The sequence below is a fragment of the Bufo bufo genome, chromosome 7 (genome assembly GCF_905171765.1).
Source record: "Bufo bufo chromosome 7, aBufBuf1.1, whole genome shotgun sequence".
Lineage (NCBI taxonomy): Eukaryota > Metazoa > Chordata > Amphibia > Anura > Bufonidae > Bufo > Bufo bufo.
The window spans coordinates 109070872-109096960 of record NC_053395.1 but is presented as its reverse complement, the minus strand read 5'-3'; the positions used below and the strand labels follow the sequence as shown (position 1 = coordinate 109096960).

Below are 26089 nucleotides of genomic sequence, written 5' to 3'. Positions count from 1 at the left end.
AACAGTCGTGTGCATGAGGCCTAACAGACATATTAAATGAAATGGTGCCCTACTTAAAAAATACAACATCCCATAAAAATAAGCCCTCATATGGCAACATAAATGGAAAATTTCAAAAATTCTATGAACGTGGGGAGGAAAAAATACAAAACAAAAAATGGACCTGGTATTTAAGGGGTTAAACCATGGAAAACCTTTAAAAAAAAGTTTTATGGCTGGAAATGCTTTTTAATATGTTGAGATCTTGTCTAATTTAACTTTTTTTTGTACCTTTTTTTTTTTTTCAGTGGCGCAGACTTCGTTAATTGTGCAAAATGTTTCTGTTATAATTTGTGGCATAATCCTGATGGTGGTTTTCTTGTACAAGACCGAACTTTTGTCAATGTATCAAGGGTGGCTCTTGGTAAGATACCTATACTAACAACATTAACATTTTATAATTATAAACTAACTTTTGTTACTTACAAACAATATATACACGTGCTCAAAGCATTTTCTGGTAATCAGTACATTAAGGTTTATTGTTTTGTGTTATGCCCTTTAAAGAGGACCTGTCATCTAAAAATCCAATGCAATCCAGAAGCACAATGTTGCAGAGGAGGAGAAGCAGAGCAAATTGATAGGTATTCACAGGGCTGCCAAGATAAACATATCGGTACCAGTGACTGACAGCTATCTATGTATGTATACAAATGACGAAAAATGGGCAGCACTCCGGTCTTGTGAAAATTCAGTGATGTTTATTCACACCCCAAAGCAATGCAGCATTTCAGCCCTCTCAATGGAGCCTTTGTCAAGCTAGTGAACACAGTGCTCTCAACATATTTAAATAGGTGAATCTCATCAGAGTAACATGATTGCTCATTAAAGTTACTTTTTACAAATGTCAATATAAAACAGTGTAAAGCATGATTATAAAAGTCATTACAGTGCATCCATATAGATAGACCATTATAGTGCTTACATAGTGTACAAATAATGTGAAAAACACTTTAGATCACATATCCATATCAGTATAACATACATAATTGGTGCTAATTATCATATAAAGTGCAGCTGTGCTAAAGTATATATCAATTATAAACATTAAAAGAGGGACAAACCCACGTCACAAAATCCCATATCTCAAATCTTCAATCATGGATATAGATATCAAGAGAGATTTGCAACGTGAAAAATAAGTACAAAAAACATATATTATGATCGCAAGGAGATTTCATGTCGGGCGATGTCCTCTCGATTAAGACAAAATTCTCCATCGAGATAATCTGAAAAAACAAAGAGAAAGTGATGAATGGAGAGCACAATGTTAACTTATACACTTTCAGACCACTACCACATATCCCACTAGTACATGACTATATCACCCTAAATTCAACATTTAGTCCACGGGGTTTCAAAGTTTGCAATTGGAAAATCCAGTATAATTCCCGCTGCTTTCATCGTCACCGACCTGTCCCCCCCCCCCCCCCGTTGTGGCATGGCGACCTGGTCAATGACCCTGAAGCGCAGGTCTTTCTCAGTGTGTCGTGCTTCTGTAAAGTGTTTAGACACTGGCAGATCTAGTCTCTTTTTTCTAATGGAGTATCTGTGATAATTTAGTCCTGTTTTAACGTCCCATGTAGTCTCCCCCACATAAAAGAGGTGACAGGGACACTCCAGCAAGTACACTACATAAGAAGAATCACAAGTCATGTGGTGTTTAATCTTATACTCTTCCCCTGTCCGTGGGTGCACAAAAGAAGCCCCCCTTAACATAAGTGGGCAATTAACACATCCATGGCATGGGAAGCAGCCTTTCCTGGATGCACCAAAGTACCCACTAAATGAGACCTTACTGGTGCCAATATCAGCCCGCACAAGCTGATCTTTGATATCACGTGTGCGTCTATATGACATCATTGGGGGATTGGCAAATTCGGGAATATGCTTGAAGTTACTGCCCAGAATGGGCCAGTGTCCCTTCAAAATACTACCGATTTTGTCACTCAGGGGTGAGAACTGTGTGACAAAGGGAATGCGTTTTGCATCCAAGAGAGTTTTCCTGGGCTGTTGCATGGACCTCACCTTATGTTGTTCTACCAATTTCTTCGGATATCCTCTTCTCATGAATTTTTGACCCATTGTAGTGAGTCTATCCATAGTCTCCTCCTCCCCCTGCACTATTCTCCTAACCCTGGGCAATTGGCTATAGGGTAATGACCTAACCATGCTCCTAGGGTGACAACTATCGTATTTGAGTAGTGTATTCTTGTCTGTTTTCTTGGTAAAGAGATCAGTGTATAACAAATCGCCCCGTCTGCTCACTGTTACATCGAGAAACTCGATTTTCGTTTCGGAGGCAACCAATGTGAATTTGATCTCTGGGTCAATCCCATTGAGGAAATCCCCAAATTGGTGCAACTCCTCCATGGAGCCTGTCCACACTAGGAAGATGTCATCTATGTAACGCCACCACCCCAGAACTTGTCTGAAGTGGTGGCCAACATAGACGTACATCTCCTCCAAGTGCGTCATGTAGATGTTAGCGTAATTTGGCGCTACATTTGAGCCCATTGCGGTCCCGCGCAATTGTATAAAGTACTCATCCTGGAACAAAAAATAATTACAGGTGAGCACAATATCCAGAAGCGTGATCAGAAACTCTCTACATTTCATAGAGTAAGGTGAGTCAGCCAGACAATTTCTGACTGCACCCACCCCCCTGACGTGTGAAATGGATGTGTACAAACTAACCACATCGAATGATGCTAAAATGACATGTGCCGGAAGTTGTACATTGCTAATCTCATTCAGGAAGTGTGTAGTGTCCCTTATGTATGATTTGGCTTTCAAAACCTATGGTGACAGGATCCTATCTAGGAAGACAGCAATTTGAGAGAATAGTAAACCAATGCTTGATACTATGGGGCGGCCTGGTGGAGAAACAAGCGACTTGTGGATTTCTTGGCTTTTCCACATAGAGAAAGGAGTGCAACTTGTCATCAATTACACCCTCCTCTCTAGCGGAATCTAGGACCCTACGGATTTTTTTCAAAAACTCAAACTTAGGGTCACCTGAGAGTCTACGGTACACATGTTCGTCATTTAATTGGCGATATACCTCATCCACATAGTCGGTTGTATTCATAACCACCACCGCTCCACCCTTGTCTGCTGGTTTAATGGTCAGACAAGGGTTATTGGAGAGTTCTTTCAGGGCATTGGTTTCCTCCCATCTCATATTCCTTTTCACACTCATCCCATCATATTCTGATGTTTTTAGGGCCTCCAGATCAATCCTGACCGCATTCACAAAAGTATCAAGGGCAACATGATTGACAACAGGTGTGAAATCACTTTTAAGATGTAGCTGCACATTATTAAGTGTGAGTTCTGAACCGCTAGCAGGCCCCACCACCGAAGACTCAGTGGACTGCTTGTCAAACCGAATTTTTAGCTTGAAGGCTCTAAAAAATCTATGCAGATCGAGCTCTAATTGAAACCAGTCGATATTCTTAAATGGACAAAAGGATAATCCTTTTTCTAAAACAGACATTTGTACTGGAGTTAACACAATAGATGATATATTTACCACAGTTGTCTCTTCCGCATGGTTCTTTGCGGTTTCATCTGCCCTGCTTTTACGCCACCTCTGTTGTCTCCTTCCACCTCGTCTGGTCCGGTAGGATCTGGACCCAGATCTAAAAAAGGAGCAATCGTGGTGGATGTATTAGTGCTAGAAGCTATAGCAGCATCTGGGGGGTTGTTCATTTCTGGAACTGTAGGATTGTCCCTTTGGTTAGAGAGTCCCATTCTTTTACTCCTGGGAGAGGGTCGTTCCACCCTCTTAAAACCCTTTTTGGCAGTCCTCTGTCCCCCCTTGCCAGCTATATATAAATCCGGTAGTGTAGTCCTCCATATCCCTTTGCCACTTTCTCCTCTTTGTGGACTTTAGATCTTGCTTCAGTTTCTCCAGGTGTGTATTACAGTTACTAACATATTTTTCTGCATCTTCTGGGGTTAATGCTGTTTTCAATTCCCCCTCCGTTTGCTCTAGGCTTGTACTCAAGGTATGGATTTCTTTTTGTAGGTACTCGACATTTAACAAGATAATATCCAAAGAATACTTATTCGAGATCTGCGCAAAACGTGCGCAGAAATCCGGGTTATTAGGAAAAAAATCAGGTCTCAGGATTGAGCGCATACCCACCAGTAAGGTCTCATTTAGTGGGTACTTTGGTGCATCCAGGAAAGGCTGCTTCCCATGCCATGGATGTGTTAATTGCCCACTTATGTTAAGGGGGGCTTCTTTTGTGCACCCACGGACAGGGGAAGAGTATAAGATTAAACACCACACGACTTGTGATTCTTCTTATGTAGTGTACTTGCTGGAGTGTCCCTGTCACCTCTTTTATGTGGGGGAGACTACATAGGACGTTAAAACAAGACTAAATTATCACAGATACTCCATTAGAAAAAAGAGACTAGATCTGCCAGTGTCTAAACACTTTCTCAGTGTGTCGTGCTTCTGTAAAGACCTGCGCTTCAGGGTCATTGACCAGGTCGCCATGCCACGACGGGGGGGGGGATGGGGGGTGACAGGTCGGTGACGCTGAAGCAGCGGGAATTATACTGGATTTTCCAATTGCAAACTTTGAAACCCCGTGGACTAAATGTTGACTTTAGGGTGATATAGTCATGTACTAGTGGGATATGTGGTAGTGGTCTGAAAGTGTATAAGTTAACATTGTGCTCTCCATTCATCACTATCTCTTTGTTTTTTCAGATTATCTCGATGGAGAATTTTGTCTTAATCGACAGGACATCTCCCGACATGAAATCTCCTTGCGATCATAATATATGTTTTTTGTACTTATTTTTCACGTTGCAAATCTCTCTTGATATCTATATCCATGATTGAAGATTCGAGACCAATGTATTTAATAATATTTACTTTAGGAACTCCGTGGTGTTCTTTCAATGGGGCAGAGAGGGTCGAGTGTGGATGATGGGTGGAGGAGCGAGTGACATGTGACACGAGAGTGCCCGGTCCTTCGTTCCACACAGGTCCGTGCATCCAGAGATGGTTGCAGGTGCCAGTGTTGGACACCCGCCTCCACACTATTCCAAGCAATGACCGCAGGGAATGGTGGTGTAGTTACTGGAGCCTGGGTTATAACTGGCCTTAGGTTCTTGTGACAATGGAGATGGTGCACTAGATTTGCCTCCGGTGCACATATCCCCATAGACATCATCCGTTTCCAGGCGGCCACTGTTCCCTTTAGACTACGTATAAGTATGGTTGCCATGGTCACATTGTGACAACAACATTGGTTCTCTTGGACATGCGCAGTAGCTTAATGCTGCTGGGATGGATATACAGACTATGCGCGCATATTGCGCATGCGCGTGAAGTGGAGAGAACTCGCGAGCCCTGGGTGCGTCCCGGCATCTGCGTACGGACACTAGGCGGTTGCGCTCCGTGCGCATGCGCGGGACGCATCAGGTTCTCGCGGTCTATCGACACGTACTGGCGCCTGCACAGTACCTGCCAGGGGACGCCAACATTGGATCGCAATATGGGATTTCGTGACGTGGGTTTGTCCATCTTTTAATGTTTATAATTGATATATACTTTAGCACAGCTGCACTTTATATGATAATTAGCACCAATTATGTATGTTATACTGATATGGATATGTGATCTAAAGTGTTTTTCACATTATTTGTACACTATGTAAGCACTATAATGGTCTATCTATATGGATGCACTGTAATGACTTTTATAATCATGCTTTACACTGTTTTATATTGACATTTGTAAAAAGTAACTTTAATGAGCAATCATGTTACTCTGATGAGATTCACCTATTTAAATATGTTAAGAGCACTGTGTTCACTAGCTTGACAAAGGCTCCATTGAGAGGGCTGAAATGCTGCATTGCTTTGGGGTGTGAATAAACATCACAGAATTTTCACAAGACCGGAGTGCTGCCCATTTTTCGTCATTTTTATTACATTGCTCCCTGTCCAGGAAGCTTTTGTGGATTTGCACCCGGCATCCTTCAGAGTGCTGCTGACTATTTTTATCTTATGTATGTATACATATACACAATGCTTTCAATCACTGATAACACCTCCCTCCTATACAGATAGGTTTTACAGGAGGTGAAAAAAGCAAAGATATACATGTATAAATTACAAGTTTTACTGAATCTTTTCCCATCAATCTGCTTGGCTTCTCCTACTCTATAACGTGCTGCTTTTGGATTGCATTACATTTTGTGGTGACAGATCCTCTTTAAATTAAATTCGGTATCTTATTATATTGGTCAATCCAATGCAGGTGCCAGGACCCTCACAGGCAAAGGCAGGGTTTGCAACTTTGTGTACAATGTTGTACATTTTGTAAAAATAGTACATGCTTGGCTAATGTCAATAATAGAAAAGATATTACAAAGGAAAGGTCCTGCATGTCTTATGATGAAGACTATTTAGGGAACAATCAAATCGAAGACATTCACAACCGTGGTACATCAGCTTATAAGTGTCATGATGCAACTTTCAACTTTATTAAAGAATAGATTTTGCGGTCTTTGCATTTCGTTCCCTTAATTTCTGTAATGCTAATTTTCTCACTATTAGGCCACTTCCACATGGTCAGCATTTTGATCAGTATTTTTCATCAGTATTTGTGTAAGTCGTTACCTTAACTGTGCTTACTTACCTGGTCCCCGTCATTGGTTTCCTCCCATATCGCTCCATGGCCATCTTCGCATCTCCCCTACCTGCAGAAATCAACATTTATCGACTGAGGTGGTGTAGCCAATAGGGGCCCACTATTGGCTGCACCTCCTCTGTCGACAGATGTTGACGTATCACGTCACATGTGATGCAAGGGGAAAGGTCAGTGCGGCGGCCCGCTATTGACTGCATCCCGTCCGTCAACGGATGTTGATTTCTGCAGGCAGGGAAGGAAACCAGCGCTGGCGACCAGGTAAGCATGCACAGTGTCACGGGTCAGGGCATTGTAGAAGAGGTTATTCAGTCTTGTATTACCCCTTTAAGTGGGTTGACTCTTTCAGGAGTAGAGCTAGAGAACTCAGTTTGGGTCTTACACAGTGAATCAGTAAGAGAAACTTTAAAGAGTCACTGTACTTTAACACAATTGCATTTCATTTAATAGAGAATGGTGTAACTAGCAAATTTCTAAAATATTTCATCTACAAAATATGCCTACATCCACCTGAAAAAAAGCTGTAAAGTCATGGCCCCTAGGGGTCCCATTTCTTTTTAATCTGCAGTCCACTGCTTGTTGTAAGGCTAGATCCAACCCTAGTAACAGAGACAAAGAAGATGGTTCACAGGAAATGGGGGGTGTCAGAGATAGCTGCGCTCCTGAGCCTGACAAAAGAACTGCTTCTACACAGCTTTTGAAGGCTATAGAAGCCTCCTGTCTGTCTAAAGGTGGATTTACATGGCCCGATTTTCTGACTGATCATCAGGAATGACCGTTCCTGACAATCTGCCCATCTACAGGTTCTTCTCAAAAAGTTAGCATATTGTGATAAAGTTCATTATTTTCTGTAATGTACTGATAAACATTAGACTTTCATATATTTTAGATTCATTACACACAACTGAAGTAGTTCAAGCCTTTTCTTGTTTTAATATTGATGATTTTGGCATACAGCTCATGAAAACCCAAAATTCCGATCTCAAAAAATTAGCATATTTCATCCGACCAATAAAAGAAAAGTGTTTTTAATACAAAAAAAGTCAACCTTCAAATAATTAAGTTCAGTTATGCACTCAATACTTGGTCGGGAATCCTTTTGCAGAAATGACTGCTTCAATGCGGCGTGGCATGGAGGCAATCAGCCTGTGGCACTGCTGAGGTGTTATGGAGGCCCAGGATGCTTTGATAGTGGCCTTAAGCTCATCCAGAGTGTTGGGTCTTGCGTCTCTCAACTTTCTCTTCCCAATATCCCACAGATTCTCTATGGGGTTCAGGTCAGGAGAGTTGGCAGGCCAATTGAGCACAGTAATACCATGGTCAGTAAACCATTTACCAGTGGTTTTGGCACTGTGAGCAGGTGCCAGGTCGTGCTGAAAAATGAAATCTTCATCTCCATAAAGCTTTTCAGCAGATGGAAGCATGAAGTGCTCCAAAATCTCCTGATAGCTAGCTGCATTGACCCTGCCCTTGATAAAACACAGTGGACCAACACCAGCAGCTGACATGGCACCCCAGACCATCACTGACTGTGGGTACTTGACACTGGACTTCAGGCATTTTGGCATTTCCCTCTCCCCAGTCTTCCTCCAGACTCTGGCACCTTGATTTCCGAATGACATGCAAAATTTGCTTTCATCCGAAAAAAGTACTTTGGACCACTGAGCAACAGTCCAGTGCTGCTTCTCTGTAGCCCAGGTCAGGCGCTTCTGCCGCTGTTTCTGGTTCAAAAGTGGCTTGACCTGGGGAATGCGGCACCTGTAGCCCATTTCCTGCACACGCCTGTACACGGTGGCTCTGGATGTTTCTACTCCAGACCCAGTCCACTGCTTCCGTAGGTCCCCAAGGTCTGGAATCGGTCCTTCTCCACAATCTTCCTCAGGGTCCGGTCACCTCTTCTCGTTGTGCAGCGTTTTCTGCCACACTTTTTCCTTCCCACAGACTTCCCACTGAGGTGCCTTGATACAGCACTCTGGGAACAGCCTATTCGTTCAGAAATTTCTTTCTGTGTCTTACCCTCTTGCTTGAGGGTGTCAATGATGGCCTTCTGGACAGCAGTCAGGTCGGCAGTCTTTACCCATGATTGCGGTTTTGAGTAATGAACCAGGCTGGGAGTTTTTAAAAGCCTCAGGAATCTTTTGCAGGTGTTTAGAGTTAATTAGTTGATTCAGATGATTAGGTTAATAGCTCGTTTAGAGAACCTTTTCATGATATGCTAATTTTTTGAGATAGGAATTTTGGGTTTTCATGAGCTGTATGCCAAAATCATCAATATTAAAACAAGAAAAGGCTTGAACTACTTCAGTTGTGTGTAATGAATCTAAAATCTATGAAAGTCTAATGTTTATCAGTACATTACAGAAAATAATGAACTTTATCACAATATGCTAATTTTTTTAGAAGAACCTGTAAATGTTCCGCAGATCACCTGATGAACGAGTGAAATGCTTGTTCATCGGGTGATCCAGTCATTTGTGCAGGCACATCAATCATAGTTTCTGGGCAGCAGAATATGCTGTGTAAACAGCGATCCCTCTTCCTCATTCTGTGAATTATGTGCATTTACATGCAGCGATCTCCTTCACTGAATGAGCAGCTAACTGTCGGGAAGCAATGCTCCTTCCCGACAATTGGCTGTAACATCGGGACGTGTAAACCCCCCTTAAGGGTCCATTCACACATCCGCAGAATGGGTCCGTATCTGTTCCGCAAATTGCGGAACAGGTGCGGACCCATTAATTCTCTATGGGGCAGGAATGGATGTGGACAGCACACAGTGTGCTGTCCGCATCCGCATTTCCGGAGCGCGCCACCTCATCTTCCGGACCACGGCTCCGAAAAAAATTGAACATGTCCTATTCTTGTCCACAATTGCGGACAAGAATAGGCAGTTCTATGGTGCTGCCATCCGGGTGTAATGCGGATCCACAATTTGCGGATCCGTAATACATACGGACGTGTGAATGAACCCTAAGTGTGATTTCCCCTTTTTATTTGTTCTGCGAACTCTGGAGCTGATAACAAACATAGTGGGAAGTGAGGGAAAGGATGTTGCAGCAGGTTCCAAAGAAGGGATATACTCCCTACTTGTGTGGGAAATGCATCTAGCTGTGCTGCTGCAGAGGGGAATACTTAGGCTAATAAAGGTTTTAGGGAAGCCCCAAAATGACATGTTCTTTTGCAGTTGAGATTGTACAAAGAAGCATAAACATACTCAAGTTATAGGTAGAATTTTTTTGTGTAGCAGGTGAGCATTTGCCATTGATAACACCAGTATAGCCGCTAAATTGTATGCTGCACAACCAACTCCTGATGATACTCTGTTGAAATGTATAGAGCTGAAATGGTGGCAGTTATAGTGAGTGGAAATCGGTGTTAACGTAGGGGCTGTATTAACAGTAACATATCAAGGGAGGTGGTCTCTGTGCCATTGTTGGGCTTTTACAAGGGGTGCCCACACAGAACTCTGCCTGGACTTCTGAATGCTGTGCCGACAATAGTGTTGTATACCCTATTTTTAGGCAGTTTCTCCACCCCCTGATATGTGTTTTTCCAGGTCCCCTAACCAGTGTTAATTCCTCTAGTCCTCCCATGTCCTATCTGGAGGTTATGATACAAGACTGCACATTTGCTCTTTTTTGTCCTGGTCCATTGGGGTGGTATCAGTTTAGTGCAATATTCTGGATACTGTTATGTACACTGTCTTGCTCCATTAAACCAAACTTCGTGTTCCTGATCCTGTGCACAATCGGTGTCCCCTTCCCACATTGTGGGAGGTATCTGACTTAAATAGAGTGGTGTTCCACGATTTTAAAAGGGTTGTTTTGAATAAAGTTATTTACTAATTTGTATTTAAACATCTTGTCCAGGCAGTGACTTTTACTGGAGAACCCCTTTAAGGCCAATGGTAGTTTATAATAGGGTCGTTTTGGGCAGTCTCCCCAGGCCTACTATGATTCGCTACTATATAACAGTGAGCAGTGCTGCAGCGCTGTGGAAACTGAGAGGAAATTGGACCCATGTAACTTACGAGCCTTCTCGAGTCATCTTGAGCAGTGGCTCCTGAATGATGTAAGGCTGTCCGCCTTTGTCCTGACTACATACATCATCAGGACATAGTAAGTGTAGGTGCTTACTATGATCTGGTGCTGGGCAACCTCAGATCATAGTGCAGCACAGGCACTTAGCTTTTTAATTTCCAATTACAAGTGATCTCTGTTGCAGAGATAGAACATAGGGTTTTTCCACTTATTACTTGCCGCAGCAAATTTGTGGTTTATATAATTTTATGTAGATGCGGACGCTTCTACATCGGAAAAACTATCCGCTGCTTATTTGAAATATTCCGCGAATACCTAAACTCCTTAAAAACAGGAAAGGGTGTTCCGCGGTTAATAGATCATGTGAACAGGGCACATAGTGGAAATCCCAATGTGCTGACTTTTGCTGGTCTTGAAGTAGTTAACTGCACTGAAAGAGGTGGTGACAGAGAAAGGGAGCTTCTGAGAAGAGAAACTATATGGATCCTACGCACGGATGCATTGGGTCCGCTGGGACTAAATGAAAAAGTAGATATGAGCGTATTTTTGTAATGAACCACTCTTGCTTATTGTATTTTCGTATTTTGATTTGTTCTTATTGGTTTATGTATGTTCACATATGCACCTTACATCATTGAAGAGGTCCCGCCTGACTGAAATCCCTGCCCTCCCTCTTGAGAGGCCAGGTTTTGATTACTTAGTAATTAAGCAAATTACTGCGATGATGCGGCTTCCTGTGCACTATAAGAAGGTGCCGTGACCTCTTCAGTGTTGGAAAGCCAGAAGAAGCGCATACACGCGCGAAACGGCTGTCGCTTACTTGCTGCTGTATCTGCAACCCTTGCACCCCCCTCCTGCCATGGAATAAAGTTACCTGCCTATCAACGGTGAGTGCCGCTTGTTTTGTTCTCTTTTTTTACTTTTATCATATATGCTCACTGCAGCTACAAGCTGAGCACCTCCGTGAGGCACCACTCCTCGGCAATCGCATCCTGACAATTTTAGGTTTGGTGTAGTGCCACTGGTTATCTGCTCTACATTTTACACAAGGCTACATGTAAGCAGTCAACCCCATTCTTCCCCGTCACTTCCATGGCATTTTTAATTTTAAACTCGTGCCATTCATTCTTTCGACATTTCCCAAACTCTGCGAGTGGTATGGAACATCGAATGCTTGTTGGATGCCTAAGGCCTCCTGTCACTTTCTATTTCTTCGGGGAGCCCATATCTGCATACTACTTCCTTGAGCAGTTTCTGAGCAGTAGCTTTTGCAGTAGGATGTGCTACTGGCCAGGCTTCAGGCCATCCAGAGAACAAGTCTACACAGACCAGGACATACTCGTAACTTAGGTACCTGTATGTAGTCCACCTGCAATCTCTAGAATGGGTAATCTGGTCTCAGGGTGCACTTCCTTGGTACTCGTTTAGGCTTACCAGGTTTATGCTTTGCATAAGTCATTCCTGTACACATTTTGCAGCCAGATTCTGAAACCCTGGAGCAAACCAGTTCTGTAAAACTGTGGCCCTTGAAGTTATGGACCACTATCTGGGACACGGCAGCCATCATGGGAAACAAACAGGGCAGGCAGACCTTAGTGTGTACATGTCAGGACCCTCCTTCTCCTTGTATGGCACTTCACATCATCCACACCTTTTTCTTGAGAGGGAATGTCTGGTTATAGAGGGTCCGTAGCAGTTATACATCTACTGCAGGCATGGCTGATGGGGCAGCTGCCATTGTAACGAACCGTTCAGCACACAACTCCGTTCAGACGGTATTCCACTTTCCAATGCACAGGCAGCTACTGCAAGCACCAGTCTGCCAAACTGCAAACTACACGAACACTGGAAACCGCGGAACAGGAAAAGCATACAATTGGCTTACACTCCTGGCAATCAGCATACAGCGTTTTGAGGTCAAGCAGAACTCACTGTCCTGGGGCATACAGCCTCTTTTATTTACAATCCACAAACATAGTACTGCCCACAGGGTTTTGAAATACAACCAATCAATATATTACAACACATACAATGTAAGTACAGCAGCAAATCGGACACAATGGGACAATGGCACAATAGAAACACACCCAGCATATTCCTCCCCTCTGTCTAGGAGATAATTGAGTCAATTTCTGTATCTACTCAACTATCTCCTAAGCTGAAAAGTTACACTTCTTATAAATTGTTACAACTTTGTGAGTTTACATTGTACATACATATAACTTATATCAATTTAACCAGTATAACTTGGGGACAAATCTATCCAAAATTCACTTGAATAGGTTCAGGGGTTTAAAAGTTAGTAAAAGTATCTTAAAGGGCCGTAATCCTGGGGCAGGAGGCGGGCAAACAGCCCCCTCCAAAACACCGTGGCGAAGTGGCTTTCGCCACATATCTTCCCATTCGGGGGGAGACTAACCAGGTAGCTGACCTTCTGTCGGTCAGTGCCTGAGTTAGTCGAGTCACCCACCCACAGTAAACTACAATCAACAAGGCAGCCCCCCCACAATAATATAGAATCTGCAGTGCAGTTCCCCCCCCAACACTTGGTTTCTGCACCCGGGGAATTTTGTGGCTTGTTTCGGTCCCATGGCTTCAACATGGCTGTGTTGGGCACTGGTCTCTTGGCTTTGTGGGTCGCTGAGTGAGCAGAGACCGGCGGTACTCTGCCCTGGTGCCAGCGCTTCAGCTGGGGGGACCTGCAGATAGACAAGCCTGGGACAAGGAGACAAAGGAGGGCAGAGGCCAACTGCGCTCTGCCCAGTTGCCAGCTCTTCCGCTGGAGCAACCGGGGTATAGTCCTGCCCGGTGAAAAAGGGAAAGTTAGGGCAGAGGCCAGCAGCGCTTTGCCCAGATGCCAGCTCTTCTGCTGGGAGGGGAACAGGGGAAGCTAACGGCTCCTCTACTGACCTCAGTATCTCGGTAGTGGTTAGCTGTGGAAGGTAGGGATTGCTTACCTCCTCCTCCTCCTGGTACTCACACTGCCGCTGGAGATCTGGGCCGTCTGCCCAGCATCCCTGTAAGGCCGGTAGTGAGACTTCGGTCCCATCTCCCCCTGCCTGCTGGGAGTCCTCCCAGGACCAGTCTATGAGGTCTGCGACCTCTGGTACTTCTGGTTCCTGTTGGGGGAGAGGACCGACGGTCTCTTCTCCCATGAATACACACTGCCGCTGGGGAGCAAGGACGGTACCTTCAGCTCCCTGGGACTCACTTGGCTGCTGGGGAGAGAGACCAACTATCTCTGCTCCCTGCAGGACACACTTCCACTGGGGAGAAAGGACAGCACCTTCAGCTCCCTGGGACTCACTTGGCTGCTGTGGAGAGGGACCAACTGTCTCCTCTCCTAAGGGTACACACTGCCGCTGGAGACAGAGACCGGTTGTCTCTGCTTCCAATACAATATTCGGCTGTTGGGGAGGAAGGACGGTACCTTCAGCTCCCTGTAACTCACACTGCCTCTGGGGAGCAAGGACGACACCTTCAGCTCCTGGGAACTTGCTCGGCCGCTGGGGTATCTCCCTCCTGTCTACTGCTGCCATGGCCTGCAGGTACTCTCTGATCCTCCACTTCACCATCTGTACGAGGTTTTCCGCGGGGTTGGGTCCCAAGAGAGACAGCACCCCATTAACCTCTCTATCAAACTCCTCTTGAGTGTAGCAGGGCTCCATGCTTGCTCTGCTGATTTTGGTTCCTTTGTAGATAGGGGCGCTGTACGGGTACTAGCGTTGCCCTCAATTTGTAATCCAGGAACTGGTGTTGCCTTGTAGCTGTCCTTCTGGGCCGTGAGAATGATCCCGTTGCTTGCCACCAATTGTAACGGACCGTTCAGCACACAACTCCGTTCCGACGATACTCCCCTTTCCAATGCACAGGCAGCTACTGCAAGCACCAGTCTGCCGAACTGCAAACTACACGAACACTGGAAACCGCGGAACAGGAAAAGCATACAATCGGCTTACACTCCTGGCAATCAGCATACAATCCAATTCCCCCAATAATGAGACGGCACTTCGTTTTGAGGTCAAGCAGAACTCACTGTCCTGGGGCATACAGCCTCTTTTATTTACAATCCACAAACATAGTACTGCCCACAGGGTTTTGAAATACAACCAATCAATATATTACAACACATACAATGTAAGTACAGCAGCAAATCGGACACAATGGGACAATGGCACAATGGGACAATAGAAACACACCCAGCATATTCCTCCCCTCTGTCTAGGAGATAATTGAGTCAATTTCTGTATCTACTCAACTATCTCCTAAGCTGAAAAGTTACACTTCTTATAAATTGTTACAACTTTGTGAGTTTACATTGTACATACATATAACTTATATCAATTTAACCAGTATAACTTGGGGACAAACCTATCCAAAATTCACTTGAATAGGTTCAGGGGTTTAAAAGTTAGTAAAAGTATCTTAAAGGGCCGTAATCCTGGGGCAGGAGGCGGGCAAACAGCCCCCTCCAAAACACTGTGGCGAAGTGGCTTTCGCCACAGCCATCAAGGGTATTGATGCCACCTTTTTGGCCAGTGAATTCCCCAGAGTTTCAAGGGTCTGCTCTTTGTGTGTGACACCTTCACCATGGCTGCCCTTTTATGTAATATCAGTGAGTCCAATAGCTGCCGTTCAGCCTCAACATTCTTTATAGGCTTACCTACAGAGCTCAAGAAATTGCGGCTCTGACAAATGACTCCAAAGTCATGTGCTAAATCAAACTCATACCTAGATTACATGTTGCAGGATTCACAACATTGCAACACTTTTAAGGTTGCTTTAGATGGTACGATTCTGCAGCCGATTGTTGGGAAAGAAATGTTCCTTCCCGACAGTCGACAGTTATAACCGATACAAATCCTATTAATCAATACAGGACATTAAAAATGCATATAACAGGATAAACAAAAACAATACAATGGCACATTGACTTAATGAGAATATATATATAATGCCCGGCCGCACCCATCGCCGTCTGGTGCCCAGCGCTGCCTTCCCTGTCTTAATCACCACCCTCCCTGTCTACAGTGCCGCCTTCCTCACCTCAGCACCGCCTCCGCAATCCTCCCGTCCATCTGCCAGATCCCGCGCGTGCGCACTAGGCCCAGCCTGATGTGCCCGTGCGGACTCCTGGCAGCAGCTTCATTGAGCGAAGTGCGCATGCGCCGGGCACCCTGTATTAACGGACGTCCCCTTGGGCACCTTAAGTGATTGACAGGTTATAAAAACCAGTTTTTTGGGCTAATAGAGCCACAAGCAGGTTTAATAAGGCCAGCTTAGGATTCATGTTATTAGTATGGACATGGGCATATGTTTAGGTTATAGGGGTAAAATCTCATGACATAATCCCTTTAAATAATTGATGTAAATAACAGTCAGCATAATTCTCATGTTATCAACTATTAAGAGTACAATTAAAATTTTATTGAACAAATCTCCTTACTATATTAAACATAAAAAACTTACAATGCACTGTTCTAAATTATTACGCACAGTAAGTTTCAAAACACTTTATAGGTTGTAAAGAACTGAAAATTGTCATTTGTTGTGTTTGCAGCATATTTACTGAAATCAAAAGCTATTTCAATCAAACTTTTAACAACACTTTAACTTTTTAAACATTTTAACAGGTCACGTTACATTTTAACATACGACCCCTTATTTGATAGCAGCTTCACAAGTCTTGCATCCATAGAATTTGTGAGTTTTTGGAAAGTTTCTGCTTGAATTTGTTTGCAAGATGTCAGAATAGCCTCCCAGAGCTGCTGTTTGGATGTAAACTGCCTCCCACCCTCATAGATCGTTTGCTTGAGGATGCTCCAAAGGTTCTCAATAGGATTGAGGTCAGGGGAGGATGGAGGGCACACCATGACTTTCTCTCCTTTTATCCCCATAGCAGCCAGATATTCTTTGCAGCATGAGATGGTGCATTGTCATGCATGAAGATGATTTTATTACGGAAAGCATAGTTCTTCCTTCTGTATCAGGGAAGAAAGTGGTCAGTCAGAAACTCCACTTACTTTGCAGAGGTCATCTTTACACCTTCGGGGACCCTAAAGGGGCCAACCAGCTCTCTTCCAATGATTCCGGCCCAAAACATGACTCCACCACCGCCTTGCTGTGACGTTGCAGCCTTGTTGGAACAGGGTGGACGTTCACCAAAAATCCACTACTCCATCCATCTGGACCATCCAGGGTTGCATGGCACTCATCAGTGAACAGGAGTGTTTGAAAATTAGTCTTCATGTATTTTTCTGCCCAATGCAGCCGTTTATGATTGTGAGCATTGGTTAGTGGTGGCCGAATAGAAGGTTTATGCACAGTTGCAAGACTCTGGAGGACTCTACACCTTGATGTCCGTGGGACTCCAGAGGCACTAGCAGATTCAAATATCTGTTTGCTGCTATGTAATGGTATTTTAGCAGCTGCTCTCTTGAACCGATACATGGATCTGGCAGAAATCTTCCTCAATGTGCCTTTATCTGCACGAACCCGTCTGTGCTCTGAATCAGCCACAAATCTCTTAACCGCCTCCAGACCACTTAACGCATGATCGCGTTCCGGAGGCGGCAGCTGCAGGCAGAGTCACGCATATACGCGTCATTTCGCGAGACGCGAGATTTCGCTCAAAGCCGGCCCGCGCATGCGCATCGCGGGCCGGCAAAAGTTAGAGGAGTATTACATCACTAGCCTGCCAGCCAATGATCGTCGCTAGCAGGCTGGCGATTTTCAAAAAAACGAATCACAAGCCATATAACACCTTAAATTTATAAATATAAGGTGTTAAATGGCTTCTCTGCTCCTCTGCTGGTCCTTTTGGTCGGTTGGTTCCAGCAGAGGAGCAGACATCAGAGTGAGTGCACACCAAACACTTCACTTAGCCCCAGATCACCCCCCATCACCCCAATTAACCCCTTGATCACCCCTGTCAATCACTAGTGAAAGGGAAAAAAGTGATCAGTGTAAACTGTCACTTTTTTTTCCACTGGTATTGACTGTTAGGTTTTAGTTTAGGCCCCTTGGTTAGGTAGTTAGCGATCGGTTAGCGCCCAGCCCACCGCACCGCAGTCACTGATTCGCTGATTAGCTCGCCCTCCACCCAAAATGCAGTGTTTGCCCGATCAGGCCTGATCGGTCGCCCACACGTGCGTTCACCCACGCCCGCCCCGCCGCAGTGACAAAAAAATATATATTTTTTTGATCACTGCACAATCACTTTACAAGCGCTGCAGCGATAAAAAAATCAGTTTTGATATTTTTTATCAATCGCAGCGGCCTCCGGTACTTCGCTAGCCTCCCATTTGTAAGACAGGCTTGCTTTTTTTCTTGGGTAGTCTCAGGGAATACCCCTAAATTTAGTAGTCCAAATGTCAAACAGGGGGTATTCTTCTGAAGAGGCCTACAGGCTTCTGACCCAGTCGGATGAGGAATGGGAACCCTCATCTGACTAATCTAGCGGGTCAGATTATGAACCTGTAGAAAGCAGTGGCAGTCTGACCCAAAGTTCGGACGAGGAGGTTGAGGTCCCTGATAGCACCAGGCGTACCCGGCCCCTTGTTGCTAGACCACAGGTTGCGCAGGATCCACTTCAAGGGCAGCAGAGTGGGGCTGGCGCTGTCGGATTAGCGTAGCCCTCCCTGGACCTAGTACCAGCACTGCCGTACAACATGGTGAAGTGGCGAGCACCAGAAGGCAGTTGAAGCTGGTACGGTGGCACGTGCAATAGTTACCCCGTCGCAGCCACTGCACAGAAAGGCCCGTAGAGCCACTAGAGTCCCTGAGGTGCTGGCAAACCCTGATTGGCAGTCCCCAACTTCAGCCGCACCTGTAGTTCCCCCTTTCACCGCCCAGTCTGGAGTTCGGGTTGAGACAGATCAGATCGGTTCGGCACTGGGATTTTTTGAGTTGTTCTTGACTGCGGAGCTCTTGGACTTAGTCGTGGCAGAAACAAATCGGTATGCCACTCAATTTATAGCCGCCAACCCGGGAAGCTATTATGCCCAGCCTTTCCTGTGGAAACCAGTCCAAGTTTCCGAATTAAAAAATTATCTGGGCCTTCTCCTCAACATGGGTCTAACCAAAAAGCATGAATTGCGGTCATATTGGTCCACGAACCCAATTCATCACATGCCCATGTTCTCTGCTGCTATGTCCAGGGCACGATTTGAGGCCATCCTGCGTTTCCTGCACTTTAGCGACAACACCACCTCCCGTCCCAGAGGCCACCCAGCTTTTGACCGGCTCCACAAAATTCGGCCCTTCATAGACCACTTCAACAACAAATTTGCAGATTTGTATACCCCTGAGCAAAACATCTGCGTAGACGAGTCCCTTATACATTTTACCGGGCGCCTTGGCTTCAAACAATACATCCCAAGCAAGCGCGCCCGGTATGGGGTCAAATTGTATAAGCTCTGTGAAAGGGCCACAGGCTATACCCACAAATTTCGGATCTATGAGGGTAAAGATCAGACCCTGGAGCCGGTCGGTTGACCTGACAACCTGGGGAGCAGTGGGAAGACAGTCTGGGACTTGGTGTCACCCTTATTTGGCAAGGGGTACCATCTTTATGTGGACAATTTTTACACAAGTGTGCCCCTCTTCAGGCATTTGTTCCTAGAACAGATTGGCTGCTGTGGCACCGTGCGACCTAGTCGCCGGGGCTTCCCTCAACGGCTCGTTACCACCCATCTTGCAAGGGGGGAGAGGGCTGCCTTATGTAACGAAGAACTGCTCGCGGTGAAATGGAGAGACAAGCATGACGTTTACATGCTCTCCTCCATTTCCGCAGACACGACAATACAAATTGAACGGGCAACTAGTGTCATTGAAAAGCCCCTCTCAGTCCACGACTATAATGCGCTCATGGGAGGGGTGGACTTCAATGACCAGATGTTGGCTCCTTATTTAGTTTCCCGACGCACCAGACGCTGGTATAAGAAGGTGTCTGTATATTTGATTCAATTGGCGATGTACAATAGTTTTGTTCTCTACAGTAAGGCTGGGAGAAAAGGATCCTTCCTCAAATTTCAGGAAGAGATCATCGCAAACCTCCTGTATCCAGGAGGTTCCGTGGCCCCAACCACCAGTGTAGTGAGCCGTCTACACGAGCGACATTTCCCCAATGTAGTTGCTGGTACCTCAACCCAACCGTCACCCTGAAAAAGATGTCGTGTCTGTAGCAGGAGTAGAATAAGGCGTGACACCCGCTATTTCTGTCCTGACTGCCCTGACCACCCTGCCCTATGCTTAGGGGAGTGTTTCCGGAAGTACCACACACAGGTACACTTAGCATAGGGATTGCATCTCACAGGACAGGCACACAGGGCTATTAGGGCCCTTTCACTCACAGCTGCTGCAAACCTGTCCTTTCACCTGGGACAAAGTGCATAATGTACTTCGCCACATCTTTGGGCGATTTGCGCTTTGCACATTGTCCCATGGGGAAGGAGAGGTTTGTCCTATAAAGGTAAAAAAAAAAAAAAAAACACCCGTAAGCAAAAAAGTTAACGTTCTGTTCAAAAAGTTAAATAAAGTTTATATGTTCCGTTCAAATGTTATTATAAAGTTAATAAATTTATTGCGTTGCGGCCTGGTTTTTTCTTTTCTTTTTTTGTTTTGTTTTTTTTTACCTTCCAGGTGGACCAACCGATCGACTAGCTGCAGCACTGATGTGCATTCTGACAGAAGCATTGCGCTGCTGTCAGATTACACAAAAGTCAGTGTATGCGGCACTGCAAGACGAGATTTCTCCTCTGCAGTAAAAGATACGTTTGCCGAGGCATATGAGCTGAGGGGGCGGCGGTGTTCCTATGCTTTGGCAAACACTTTGTATATAAAAAAAAAAATAAGAAAATCCCGGCAATGATTTATTCATCCACATCGATTGATGTGAATGGAGAAATCTGGTTTGCCAGGGCATACGGGCTAAGTGGGTATGGATGTTGGGCGGAGCTCCTATGTCCTGGCAGACGCCTTTCCCCTCCTTTTTTTTTTTTTTGGCAGAGATTTTTTCATCCACATTGATCGATGCGAATGAAGAAATCTGTGCCGTTAATTTTTTCTTTCAGCCCAGAGGCTGAACGGAAAAAAAAAATCTCATTACCCGTATGCTCAATATAAGGAGAATAGCAGAAACTCCTAATGCTGGCCATACATGTAATGATTGTGGAGACCCTCAAATGCCAGGGCAGTGCAAACACCCCACAAATGACCCCATTTTGCAAAAAAGTGTCACACATCTGGTATTGCCGTACTCAGGAGAAGTTGGGCAATGTGTTTTGGGGTGTCATTTTACATATACCCATGCTGGGTGAGAGAAATATCTTGGCAAAAGTCAACTTTTCCCAATTTTTTATACAAAGTTGGCATTTGACCGAGATATTTCTCTCACCCAGCATGGGTATATGTAAAATGACACCCCAAAACACATTGCCCAACTTCTCCTGAGTACGGCGATACCAGATGTGTGACACTTTTTTGCAGCCTAGGTGGGCAAAGGGGCCCACATTCCAAAGAGCACCTTTCGGATTTCACAGGGCATTTTTTACACATTTTGATTTCAAACTACTTCTCACACATTAGGACCCCTAGAATGCCAGGGCAGTATAACTACCCCACAAGTGACCCCATTTTGGAAAGAAGACACCCCAAGGTATTTCTTGATGGGAATAGTGAGTTCATGGAAGTTTTTATTTTTTGTCAAAAGTTAGTGGAATATGAGTCTTTGTAAGGGAAAAAAAAAAATCATCATTTTCCGCTAACTTGTGACAAAAAATAAAAAGTTCTATGAACTCACCCCATCAGCGAATACCTTAGGGTGTCTACTTTCCGAAATGGGGTCATTTGTGGGGTTTTTCTACTGTCTGGGCATTGTAGAACCTCAGGAAACATGACAGGTGCTCAGAAAGTCAGAGCTGCTTCAAAAAGCAGAAATTCACATTTTTGTACCATAGTTTGTAAACGCTATAACTTTTACCCAAACATTTTTTTTTTATCAAAGACATGTAGAACAATAAATTTAGAGAAAAATTTATATATGGATGTCGTTTTTTTTATTTTTATTTTACAACTGAAAGTGAAAAATGTCATTTTTTTGCAAAAAAAATCGGTAAATTTTGATTAATAACAAAAAAAGTAAAAATGTCAGCAGCAATGAAATACCACCAAATGAAAGCTCTATTAGTGAGAAGAAAAGGAGGTAAAATTAATTTGGGTGGTAAGTTGCATGACCGAGCAATAACGGTGAAAGTAGTGTAGTGCAGAAGTGTAAAAAGTGGCCTGGTCATTAAGGGTGTTTAAGCTAGGGGGGCTGAGGTGGTTAGTAGTGCGATGATCACGCTTAAGTTTTCATGAAATATCTAATGTTTTCATACCTCATCCGAGGCATTGAACTATTTCAATCTTTTTGGCAGCAGAGAGATCCGTTTTCTTCCCTATATTGCTTGAAAATGGTGCTCTGCTTAATAATGTGGAACACCCCCCTTTAGTAGTTTTTCCTTAAATTGGGCTCACCTGTCAATCTAATTATCACAGGTGTCCGAGATTGTTTTCAGTGATCAAAAGAGCCCTGAGCACAATGCCATCCATGAGTTAAACTGAAAAACAAAATATTTAGTCTTTGTGACACTTAAATAGAATTATATATAAATTGCTTATTTAGGTACACATATAAAAGTGCAGTTTTCTCATTTTTATATTTTTTTTCTTCTTTTTCTTCACATGCCGCAGATCCCCCCCCCTAAAAGATAAGAACTTGTCTGTGAAAGAAATAATTATGACAAAACCTGATACACGAAGTCTGCACGACTCTTTAACTACTCAAGTCTCACTTATTGACCCCAAGACCTAAGCCTTCCCAGGCACACAAGGCACTTCACACCCCAAATCCTAAATTACAGAATTTGCTAGTCGGGCTTCTTCTAGGTCCTCCTCCCTCAGACAAAGTCCTTCTGGTACACCTAGTCAAAATGTACCTTAGGTTGTCCTCCCTCAGACAAAAAGTACTTGTGGTACACCTTGTCAAAATGTACTCTAGGTCATCCTCCCTCAGACAAAAAGTCTGACACCTAGTCAGGACTTCTGCACAGACAACCTTGGGGACCACCGGGTCTATGGTAACCACAACGCTGGGTGCCCTTTAAATTGTTCCTTCTTGATCTTGAAACAGCCAGACAAATAAAATCAGTGTAACGCTCCAACTGGTGTGGACCCGCTGTGCCACTTACCGGTTTGGCTTTGGGCCAAACTTGGGAGCGGAATCTAAGTGTTCCCCTGGTCTTCACCCTTTATCCCACTCCAAGATGCGGAAGCTGGTCTTAGCTGCAGGGGAGACACCAGGTTGCTACTGCAAGAGTGGTCCCGGTTAAGTGGCAGCTGGCCGAGCAGGCCAGAACACCCCACTGCAAGCACTGGGGATACAGGCAGGTGGAGCGAGCTGTCGCTGGATGGAAGAAGCGCAGCAGCAGAGTCAGATGAAGCAGAGCTGAGTTAGTGATTAAGCAGAGCTGGAACTGTTAGAACAGCAGAGCTGAATAGCTCAGGTGCAGCAGGTGTAACAAGCTGAACAGTAGACAGAGGCGTGGTCGACAATCCGAATCATACACTTTAGAGCAGCGAGGTACAGAAAGATCAGGCAGAGACGAGGTCAGGATACAGACTAAGGTCGGAAGCAGGCTAACACAGGAACTACGAGCTGGAACCTTCGGTGTAGAAAACTACAATATTGCTCAGGCATCACAGGAAGGGGGAAGCACCCTTATAAAGGTGGTGCCTGGCCGGGATTGGAGAGAAGGCGGAATCAGGGGCGTGCACAAACCCTTAAAGTGGTTATCCCATCTTAGACAACGGGGGCATATCGCTAGGATATGCCCCCATTGTCTGATAGGTGCGGGTCCCATCTCTGGGACCCGCACCTACAAGGAGAACGGAGCAGGGAAAGTTGAGGAGGGCGCCCTGCGCATGCGCAGCCGCACTCTATTCATTTCTATGGAGCCGCCGGAAATAGCCGAGTGCTGGCTCAGCTATTTCCGTCGGCCCCATAGAAATGAATAGGATCAGTGGCTGCGCATGCGCAGTGCGCTCCCATTCACTTCAATGGTAGAGGCGGGGAGCTGCACCTGGTGGTGGACGGACCCCGGGAAACCCGGTTCCTCCAGCCACAACTTTCCCTGCTCCGTTCTTCTTGTAGGTGCAGGTCCCAGAGGTGGGACCCGCACCGATTCGACAATGGGAGCATATCCTAGCGATATGCCCCCATTGTCTAAGATGGGATAACCCCTTTAAAGAAACAGGACATGTGTGGCTCCTACAAGGTGCAACTGAAGCTGTCGCCGCCTGTGACAGTGCAGAAAAGCGGGTCCGGAGCCTGCAGAGGAGAGGAGGAGCCTTGTGTGCAGTTCGACTGAGGTACATAGCAGGATGTGCTGCACGCTGGTGGCTGCCAACTGCCATTGTTACAATCAGTACACACAATACTGTAGTGACTGTCTCTGTTTCCTCTATTACCATCTCAGACTGGCTTCTATCCTTCCCTAGATCTTCTCTATATCTTATTGGGGATGTTTTTCAATCTGCAATGTCTGGTCTTGCAGTTTTGCCCTCTGTTTTCATTCACTCATGTGCCACGTGATGAGTCTATGGTATATTCGTGGATAAAGTCTCTTTCAACACCCTTCTTCATGGAAGATTCCCTTATCAATTTCCAAAGACTTTAACACATCCCTAGCATACTTTTTCACCATGGAGATTTCCTACTGGTTATGTTTCTCACACAGTTCTCTCTCCTTCTGTCTCCTTAAGGGGGACAGACTCTTCTTCTTGTCATATTCAAGAAGCCACGCTTACTGGAATCAGTCAGGGACATTCATTTGTCCCTCATAGATCATTCACACTCTTTCACCTTCTCATTCAGGGATTCTCATTAAATAACATTCAATGTCCTATAAACCCTATATCTATTCAAATGGAAATTTCATTCATAAATTAGGATACCCACTAAAAGATGAAGAATTCCCCACTTATGTAGCCCTAACAGATACTTTACAAAACCGACAATAATGTATAATTCATATAGTCGGCTTAATTCTGTTATGCGGCTACAATGCTTGCTGCACTCCAGGAGCGCTGTAGTACCTTCTAGATTAGTGAGGCTACAGAGTAGTCGCTCTAGACACAGCGGTATAGTGTATACGAGTGTGGTGCACCGGTCTGAACCCTAGACCACACGTGTAAAGCCCAGTATAGTCAGTGCGGCTAACTGAATATAGCCCCATCTGGCCAGTAACCAGCTGATTTAGCCACACTGGTCAGAACATCCATAAGAACACACCAGTTTCCATTCATAGTGTGAACCGTGTCCTGGTATCCTGCTTGCAGTTGATTAGCAGCTACTTGCTAGCAAGTCAGGTCTTTAGTCCAGACCTGCAACTGTGCAGAGGGTTATTATATAGTCCCTCTCTGCACGTTTCAAGTTTGGTTGCCTGGTGGTCACAGACTGTGACATATAGGCCTTTTGCCCTCCTTTTAAACAGACTTTAATAAAGTTTTTGTTTTTTTCTTTTAACGTTCATCAGGGTGTGAATATATTCTACTCATCCCGCCTTTCAAAGGGAGTCCACTACGGCCTGTACTTTGGACAGGTGACTTTACCAGTCGGTACTGTGAATGATAATATTGTCCAGGTAAGCCGAGGCGTACCGCCGATGTGGACGAAGTACAATATCCATTAGACGTTGAAAAGTGGCGGGGGCGCCATGCAGGCCAAAGGGTACCTTATATTGGTACAGCCCGTCTGGTGTGATGAAGGCAGTTTTCTCTTTGGCAGCCTCCGTCAAGGGTACCTGCCAGTACCCTTTGGTGAGGTCCAAAACAGAAAAATACCTGGCTTGGCCTAACTTCTCAATTATTTCATCTACCCGAGGCATGGGATATGCATCAAATTTAGATATTTTGTTCAACTTCCTCAAATCGTTAGAAAATCGTAACGTCCCATCTGGCTTAGGAATTAAGATTATAGGACTGGCCCACTCACTTTTAGATTCCTCAATGACTTCTAGCCGCAGCATCAGCTTCCTCCGTGATGGCTTTTCGCCGAGCCTCGGGCACCCGGTATGGCTTTAACCGGACTTTTGCCTGATGCTCAGTGACAATGTCATGTTGGATTGCGGAAGTGCGTCCAGGGAGGTCCGAGAACACATCCGTGTTCCAACTAACGAACTCCCTGGTCTCCTGAGCCTGTTTGAAGGAGAGGCTGTCAGCAATTTTTATTGTGGCAACCGCTTCCTTTGCATCAGACAGTCTGATATTGTCCACCCCTCTCATCTTTCCT

At 45.0% G+C, this 26089-nt stretch overlaps 1 protein-coding gene across 3 annotated transcripts in view; it reads left to right on the top strand.

Moving 5' to 3' along the window:
* Positions 1 to 26089, top strand: part of SLC40A1 (solute carrier family 40 member 1) — a 267848-nt gene that overhangs the window by 118780 nt on the left and 122979 nt on the right. For 2 of the 3 annotated variants that reach the window (XM_040439740.1, XM_040439738.1), the window contains exons 4-5: positions 288 to 403; positions 16658 to 16759. In XM_040439740.1, the coding sequence (XP_040295674.1) occupies positions 288 to 403; positions 16658 to 16759 (218 nt within the window). The remainder of the gene's footprint in view (positions 1 to 287; positions 404 to 16657; positions 16760 to 26089) is intronic. The other variant, XM_040439739.1, reaches the window with a different exon arrangement.